The sequence below is a fragment of the Chenopodium quinoa genome, unplaced genomic scaffold (genome assembly GCF_001683475.1).
Source record: "Chenopodium quinoa cultivar QQ74 unplaced genomic scaffold, ASM168347v1, whole genome shotgun sequence".
Taxonomy (NCBI): domain Eukaryota; kingdom Viridiplantae; phylum Streptophyta; class Magnoliopsida; order Caryophyllales; family Amaranthaceae; genus Chenopodium; species Chenopodium quinoa.
The window spans coordinates 1-8,948 of record NW_018744837.1 but is presented as its reverse complement, the minus strand read 5'-3'; the positions used below and the strand labels follow the sequence as shown (position 1 = coordinate 8,948).

The following is an 8,948-nucleotide window of genomic DNA, read 5'->3' as shown; positions in this document are numbered from 1 at the left end:
GCCTTTCAATTTTTTAAACGGATCAATTCCAGCAAGCCTTCGAAGCATGACAACTTTATCATCCTTAGATTTGGGGGAGAATCATTTGACAGGAGGAGTTCCACCATTTTTGTTTGAACTTCAAATGCTATGAGAACTTCATCTTGGTGGAAAAATTTACTGAATGGATCAATTCCGTCCTCAATCGCTGCATCAGAGAATTTGATCCTATCTTCCTTGAATCTTAGTAACAATCCCCTGATCTGCAGAGATTAACACAGAGGATAGATGTATCTCACAATTATTTGACAGGGTCCTTGGAAGTTCTAGGTGATATGCGTAGTTTAGATATTGTGAACATCTCATATAATCTCTTTTTTGGTCCAATTCCCCATCTTTGTTGAGGTTGTTTAACAAGTTGCCAACACAAACTCTAAGCTAGGTCAGCGTTTTTAGTGTAAATATTTTTTTTTATTTTAAATTCAAAAATTACGAATTTTTTTTTTAAAAAAAAAGTCAACGTGTAAAACGCTTTTTAAAAAAAAAAAAAAAAAACCCAGGGTACCCCATAAATTTAGTTTGGTAAATAATTTGGCCACGAGTCTACTTCACAAAATAATTTTGTAATAAAACTTACTTTGGAAAAAAATCCATTTTCTTACACAAATATAACTCACTTAAATTAACATAGACTACATTCTTTTACAAAGACAATACTTTATAATCAGAAGAAGAGGCTAGAACATTTAGAAGAAAACATAAAAGAGTGGAATTGAAGGGTTTACAAAACTTTCTCACTTCTCGCGCGCACACACACTAACAGCGAGAAGTTAATCGGTCATCGGAAAGATGAGCATTTGGAATTACGTCGTCACCGCTCACAAGCCTACCAACGTTACGCATTCTTGCGTCGGCAATTTCACCAGCCCTCAAGAGCTCAACCTTATTATCGCGTAATTTCCTTATTCTTCTTTTCTTAGGGTTTTACTTTCTTCCCCTTTTTTTTATGCTTTGATTTTTTGCATTTCAATATTTTTTAATAAATTTGTTTTCTATTAATATGGTATAGAATATTGATTTTGTTTTCTATACTGTAAATTTCAAATTTTGTTTAATTTTAGTAGATTTAGTGTAATTGTGAAGAGCTGAATGAAATTTTAAATTTTTTTTTTTACTTATTTAATTCAGAGTTATTTTGGTTTTCTAAATTCAAAGTCTTTTTTTTTTTTTGGCAGCTTTAGTTTTATATAAATTTTAATTTAGCTTTATGTGAATTTTAATTAGTGTTTCGGTTGTGCTGATAATTGATTGATGAATTAAGGGGAGTTTTTGTGGAATATGGTCGGAGTATTCGAAGTGTGTGTTGATAATTGATTGATATATTAAGGGGACACGGTTTTCAATCCCGCTTCGTTTGGCTTTGAGAAATCTGTATTTGGGAAAAGACGGGAGCACTAAATTTAGGGTATTAGAGAAAAAGTTGAGTGGGGTTCTGACTATTTTTATTTCACTCTACCTTGTTCAGTCTGTTTCATGGCTTTCAGGTACTGTGTTCAAAGTGGCAGTTGAAAAAATTCATTAAATTTGTCACTTTTACTAAAAAAGCCGTTCTTATTAGTTGTTTATGATTGGATTTTTATGAATTCCGTGACTTATGGGAAGAGTATGGGATTGTTCAAACTGTTGTAAGTGCCATTTGGTGAAATTATTTTATATCCTTGATTATAAGTTGGCTAGATAATGTGAAAAATATGCTCAACAATAAGGGGGCGTTTGGTTCCGAAAATGGAAAAGGAGTGGAAAGGAAACAAAGAAGAGGGGGAAAATGAATCATTTAGCTATTACGTTTTCATTTGTTTGGTTTAACCATGGAAAGAGTATTTGTTAAGAGGAGGGTAAGGGTATTTGTTACCCCAAGTTTTTGAGATGTAACAAATGAGGGGTAACCATTACCCTTAGGTAATGGTAATTGTTACCATGCCTTCAAACCAAACACACGGTAACGGTATCGGTTTAATCGAATCCGTTTTCTATCCAAAAAAATACACTAACCAAACGCCCCTTAAATGGGGTGGGAAGTGCTTAATTGCTCATAGCTGTATCTGAAAATGATTGCTTTCTTGGATTTTACTGGGTAAAGTGGTGCACAGCTTTGGCGATTGGTTAGATTTTGTTTATGACAGTTTATTGGTCTTTGGAGTGATCAAGAACTTAGGTGCGTTACCATCCATCCTGCTTCACTATATTAGTTGGCGTTGTTTGCTAAGAATTGACTCAATTGTAATTTATCTCTCGGAGGGACTGGTTGGTAGAGGAAATGTAGTCATATGTGCCCTAAACTTTCAAACTAGAAAGATTAGTTATAACTAATGACTCAGAAAAACTAACAATTGTGCTTAGAGTTTTGATCTGTTAATTGGGATTAAATAGTAGGCCTGGTCGATAATGTTTCCTTAATGAAACTGTAATGTGTTTTTAAATAGTGGTTCTTTGAATCTAAGCATCATATATAATTGTGAAGTATTGGTCTCATGTCCTTTAAATGCTGTCCAACTCACCCAGGAGCCTAGCAATATGAATTTTGGTCTCAAGCAAATGTCATTATCATAATATACAGGCTTGAGCTAGATTTGATGTATGGAGATTATTTGAAGATTAACTTGTCGATGAGATCTATTTGTTGATAGTGGTATAGGTTCACATCTTCAGGAATTTTTCAATTGCTTTCTAGAAACGAAACTTGTAGCATTATGTGATAAGTATAGTATGTGCAGAGAAAAGTTTTGTTGGTAATATTAGCTGTTGAATTGTTACTCTTCAGTATTAATTCCTTTGTATGCTGGTGTAGAATCTGTAGAAATCGTATACATATGAATTGATTATTGTGGAAGAAAAGACTGGAAGAACTATTTACCATATCTTATTTCATTGGTAAATTATGTTGGGTGACATTTAAACTCCTTTTAAAGGACCACAATGTGAGATATGAGATTTGATGTAAAAATAGCCAAATACTAGGCAATTATGGCTTAATGTGAAACTATAAGTCATTCCAATGCCTTTTCTCGTTGCAACATTCTTCATGATAGATTTTTAATTTATGACGTTTTGAGTATTGGACTCCTTTCATCGTGCTAAGTCTCGTGGACAGCAATTGTCCACTTTATTATATTATATGTACTGCATATGCTAGTGTGACTGATGGTGTGTCTTTATTGCAGTAAATGCACAAGAATTGAGATTCACTTGCTAACTCCTCAAGGCCTTCAGGTATTCTATAATTTCCAAACCACCTAACTTTTGGTATGCAATCAATGTGCAAAATTCAGAGAGTATTTGTTTTTTCTCACTATATTCTTCCTTTCTTAATCTGTTATTTTGATGTCATGGAGTATAATGGTTGGTTGGACAAGTTTGTGAGGAGGATATGAAGGAGTTTATCTTAAATATGATAAGGATAAAAAAGTTTATTGATCTTTTAAAAGTGTTGGAATAATATTTGAGTGGACCTTCTCAAGGTTTTTAATAATTCTTTGATGACAGGGTCTCCTTTTATCATTTGATTTTTGTAATAAAAGGTGAGGCTCTTAAGACAAATGAGTCTGTTTACTACTATGTACATGAACCAAATCTAGGAATATTTTAAGGGGTTGGATATTTTTTATACATACGCCTCCATGGAAAGTTTCGGCTGAACTGTGGGAGTTGATAGGTTATGGATGCAATTTTAGTGGTAATGAGAAGGTTGGTATGACTAGACTTTGACTGATGTGGCTTGTGACTGTTGTGAGAGCAGTAGACTATGGATTTATTGCGTTTGGATAATTCACTATAGCAAATGTGTGTAATCACTAGAGCGTGTGTGCGCGCGCGCTAATATTTATGTCTGATCTTTGACACCTTCACAAGCGTGAACACATCCAAACTATATTTTTGTGTTATAAATCATGCATTATTTTTCCCTCCCCCAAAATACTTGACTAGAACACTTAAAAATGTGGTCAAGAATAGTTGTGCCCAACACGAATATATGAGTTTGAGTTTGACGATGGTGAGGATAAGATCACTTCTGCTATCATTATCCTTTCTCAATCCTTCATGTTTGTACAGGATATCTCTAGTGGGGTTTAGGACTCTTAAATGAAGTAAATTCTGTATATGCAATGTCTTTTGTCTTCAAATCAGATATAATTTGAGAAGTTTAGTTAGATTAGCTTTGAGCTTTAAATTTGCTATTAGGCATTATGTCATTTTGTCATGTAGATAAAAATTCTTATTAGGCTCCTCATCTTTAAGGAAACTCTTTTCACAGATTTCTTTTTATAATTTAAATTAGAAGCAAAGCATTCTATAATCTCATTGTGTAAAGAAAAAGGGTGTTGGGTTGAAGAAAGACTCCAATTTTCATGATAGAATCTTGAATTTCACCCGACTTGTTTAGGAATTTAGTAGTTTTGTCTTTTGAGAGGCTTAACATACAGGGTCATTTACTTTTTGCTATTTCTTAAAAATAAAACCCCATTTCATTGGCCAAGAGTTGTCCATAGGATAGTGATGTGGGATTTGGAATTTCTTAAACAATACTTTATTAGGTATGTGAGTTTAATGGTGACACCTGATTTTATTGGCATCTAGCTGTTAGATGTTTGCTGTCCAAAAGAATGACTTGGATCTATAGATAGGAAGGGTTTAATAAGAATATGAGAATGCATCTAAGGACACTTTTCAGGTGAGTAATTTATTTAGTACTCCCTCCGCTCCAAAAGTTGCTCACAATGTTAGTATGTAAGATGGTGTTGAGTATCTTATTGTATATATCCAAATATTGACCTTTTATAGTGTTTACTAATATATAATCAAAGATATTGATGGTCTTCCTTGGCACGTGTCTGGTTAAAATGTTGCAAGTAATTTGGTATAGGAAATGTAGTATTAGAGTTAATTAGCTGTACTTCTAGTCTTCCACTCATTTCTTGGGATATAGAATTTTTATATTCCCTTGATATTTAAATAAGTGAAACGTTTCTCTAGTGCATGTATGCCGATGCAAAACTTTGACTGATAATATCTTTAATTATCATTAAGTAAAAATTATAATAATTAAATATCAATAAGCTATTCATTGAGACGATTCTAACAAGTGCCCACAAGACTATATTTATTCTTATGTATAAATCACAAATATTTATCAAAGTGAATTAGATGAATGGTTCAAAAAGTCAAAACGTTTTACTTGTTTAAATGGTGAGGGAATATAAGTTTAACAAGGCTCAGACATCTCTTTAGCCTAGATAACTTTTACTTTACTTATCCTAACTAAGCTAATGATTTATCTTGGAGAAAGATGAAAAAGAGTGGAAAACCAAAAGACCAATGAGAGGATGTGACCAACATATTTTTTCTCATCTCTACTTACTAGATTTTAGTTTCTCCTTTTCAGCACCAGATCATGTAGGAACCTTATCTTTGACCAGTGCCGAAGCAAACAAGTTTGTTGTAGCTTTTGATTCCCAAATTCCCACCAAAAGAAATATTTAAATAGTAGTAGAACTTGGTTGATTGCTCTGCCTTTATCATTGCCTAATTGAAGAGACCTTTAAAGCCCTCCTTAAAACTACTTTGAAGCATGCTAAGCAACTAAGGTCAAAGTTTGGCAGATTAGCCGGTATCCCTTTTTTATTTTGATTGTTGGTCCCTTGTTTTATATTATGGACTTTAAGATGTGGGCAGAACTAGAGATCAACAAGTTGAATCAAATTTGATACCTTAAAAAAAAAAAAATCTTGAGTCTGGTTTATAGTTTAAAAATGGGTGTCTTAGACCTGCCCCTCTTCTCTAAATTTTGTTTTATAAAGGCTTTTATTTTTCTTAAAAGTAATATTTTTATCCACTCATTTTGAACTTTACTAGTATGAAATTTACTTAAAAAGGCTCATTAACTGAATGTTAAATACCACTTAAAAAAGTGTCTCATACTGAAAAGACACCTGCCTAGGCTCCAGGAACCCTTTGTACATATTGTGTGACTCCTGCCTTTCAAAACTAATGTTAAATCTGAAGACTGAGACAACCAAGCAATTCAATTGCCTTACATTGAGTATAGGTTCACCTTGTCCTCTTGTTGGTTGTAAATTTTGCAATTCTCAATGACAATGAAAACTGTTTTTTTTATGCAATGCTGCATCTCTTTGTTAGTGAAATCTATCATATACTTTAAGTTACACAATGATGCCTCCTTTTGTTTCAAAGTGAGGATCTGAAGAGGGGTTGAGGGTTAACTAGTTTGTAAACCTGGTCATTATCTTTTGTGAAAGTGGTATCTACCCAATTTTGGTAAGCAGTGTTATTATACTGTTTTTATTTTCCTCTGATTTCCTTAATTGGAATACTCCTACAGAGAAATACATTGACTGTGGCAAAATTACAACCAAAAATTAATCAAGGTAGAAGAGAGAGAGAGAGAGAGGTGGGTGAATAAAAAAAATGATGAAGCAATTGAACTGTGGGCACACCAAACGAAATGAGGTAGTAAGTTTTATTTAGGTTACTAAATTTGAAAAAGTCACCAGCCTCAGTAGCTGTGTTGAACTTGGATCTTCACTCGAGAACACAAGGAGTGCCCGACACTTAGCTATAGTATCCATATTCCATTAAGTATCCTTGAAGATGTTTCTTTATCTCAGAAAGAGACCCCTCCTCCTTCCTTAGCAGAGAGGTGTTGTGATCTTGCAGTTTGTGTCTGAGTTTATAGGGATGGGAAGCTGATCATTTGCAAGTGAGCAAGACTGAGTAAGAAGGCTACTGTGCTCCATCATTGTTTTATTTTGAGCTGTACTGTAGGTTATCATGTCTAACTTGTTTATTTTAATGTGTCTTGTTGCCGTTTCATGGTCATTTTCTTTTTATTTATCCATTTCTGCTGTAGCTCTCTTTTGATGTTTAAATCTCTTCTGTTTTACCTTCATGCAGCCTATGCTGGACGTTCCAATATATGGAAGAATTGCAACACTGGAACTTTTTCGACCACATGTCGGTGAAGTTATTCGGTTTGTTATATAAATAATGCATCTTTAATTTTCCTTCATTGACCAGTTGTTTTCCTGCCTTGTTAGGGTGAAGCCCAAGATTTCTTATTCATTGCTACTGAAAGATATAAATTTTGTGTACTTCAATGGGATCCCGAGACATCAGAGCTCGTCACCAGGTCTTATTCTACTCAGACTCCTCTTTTCCTATCTGTAGCATACATTTTTTTTTTTATCCCAGGGATAAATTATTGCAATTAGCTCTGTATTTGTCACCAATATTTTGGGACTTCATTGATTTTTGCTGTGTTTGAAACTATATTTTGATGTAATTATTTCTTATTTTTAATCACATAACAAACTACCTTCAACTTACTATTTTCTTGTCATAAAAGTAAGATAGCGAGTTATTTAGTACTCATGTATATGATTATCTGATGAGTAACATGTATGAAAAATATTAGGGGATGACATACAAAAATAGGGCTAAGGTAAAAGGTTGTATGTCCTCAAGGTGTCATGTAACAATATGTTTAAGAAATCAAGAAGCATCCACTGTTGCTCAAAACTTAGCACTTGACAGTTGACCCTAGCTATACAATACCCTCTCTATAAGAATTTGATCTCTTGAGGCAGCAAGCTCAACCCTCAAAAATATGTTGGTTTCTTTCTTTTATTCTGTTTATATTTTTAAAGTGCATCAACAAGTTTCTTATGATCCATTTAAAGCACTTCGGTAATCCTACCTTTCTTTTATCTTTTGTCCCCAAACACAAGAACTTTGCTTGAAAAAAAACCCAACTCATCTCAAACAAAGCAATTGTAGAGTAAAACAAAATTAACAGACTCTTCTTTCTATGTCATATGTTACAGTGATGTGCATGATTGAATCTTCTCTTCAGGAACCTTTGCCTTCATATAATTAGCTGGGAATTGTGTGAGAATTTATCTAAAGAAACTCTAAATTGAACTGGATCCACAGTTGCTGCCAGATTATCTCTTCATTCCCTAATGGTCAACCTCCTCTTAAGAAAGATACTCCAATAGCCTTTAAGTTGTTATGCCTCATCTACATATCCAAACCTTTCAATCTGAATAGCTTCATTTATGTTGCTTAGAGGCATAGTACTAAGACTGTAAGACCTCCAACAAGTTTGGGGTTGCTCACATCTTATATAACCCAGTGCTTTAGTTACATGTACATTATAAAGGAATAAATTGCTAGCCTCCAATTTTGGTCTCTTATAACCAATGTGATTATGAACTTTTTGCTTAATAAAGATTTGGAGCGACTGTTGTGACTTATTTGGCATTTGAAAAATGTTTTAAATAAGTCTGTTTCCATGGGTTCAATTGAGTCGATTATTAACATGTTTGAGTAGAGTTTGTCAAACAAGGTTGTTTGAGTAAGACTTGTTTACTAATCAAGCTTGAAAATTATTCGGCTTGTTTGTATATTTTAGGATTGAGTTTTAATTTTTAAACAAGCATCTTCTGTTAATTGTCATGGGCATATTGGCTCTCTTTTACCCTATAATGTTTCTGACACCAATCTCATTAGAAAAATTAATGGAAGTAACTTTAAGTTTATGGAGGAAGAGATTTGCTAAAAGGTTTGTCATGCAGAGCAATGGGAGATGTTTCAGATCGCATTGGTCGTCCAACTGACAATGGTCAGGTGAGTTGTCTGATACTTATTTTTGTTACTTCTTGCTTCTAGAAAGAAAAAGCTCATTGCTCTTGTTTAACTGAATTATTGAACCTTCTCTCATTTATTTTACCCCTGAGAGGGGTGGGCCTGTTTATAGATTGGCATCATTGATCCTGATTGCAGATTGATTGGGCTCCATTTATATGATGGGTTATTCAAGGTACATGGACAAGTTTAAATAATATTATCATCCATTAGAACTTCCTTTGTAATCCTGGAACTTAATGCTGATT

At 33.6% G+C, this 8,948-nt stretch overlaps 1 protein-coding gene across 1 annotated transcript; it reads left to right on the top strand.

Annotated features, from left to right (window-relative positions):
• Positions 1-684: 684 nt before the first annotated feature.
• Positions 685-8,875, top strand: LOC110704527 (DNA damage-binding protein 1a-like; the record flags this gene model as incomplete). The annotated part of the gene is made up of 6 exons (XM_021882332.1): positions 685-932; positions 3,201-3,249; positions 6,949-7,008; positions 7,092-7,183; positions 8,631-8,682; positions 8,813-8,875. Coding segments are annotated over exons 1-6 (420 nt in total), but the record flags the coding sequence as incomplete, so codon positions are not given.
• Positions 8,876-8,948: the final 73 nt, after the last annotated feature.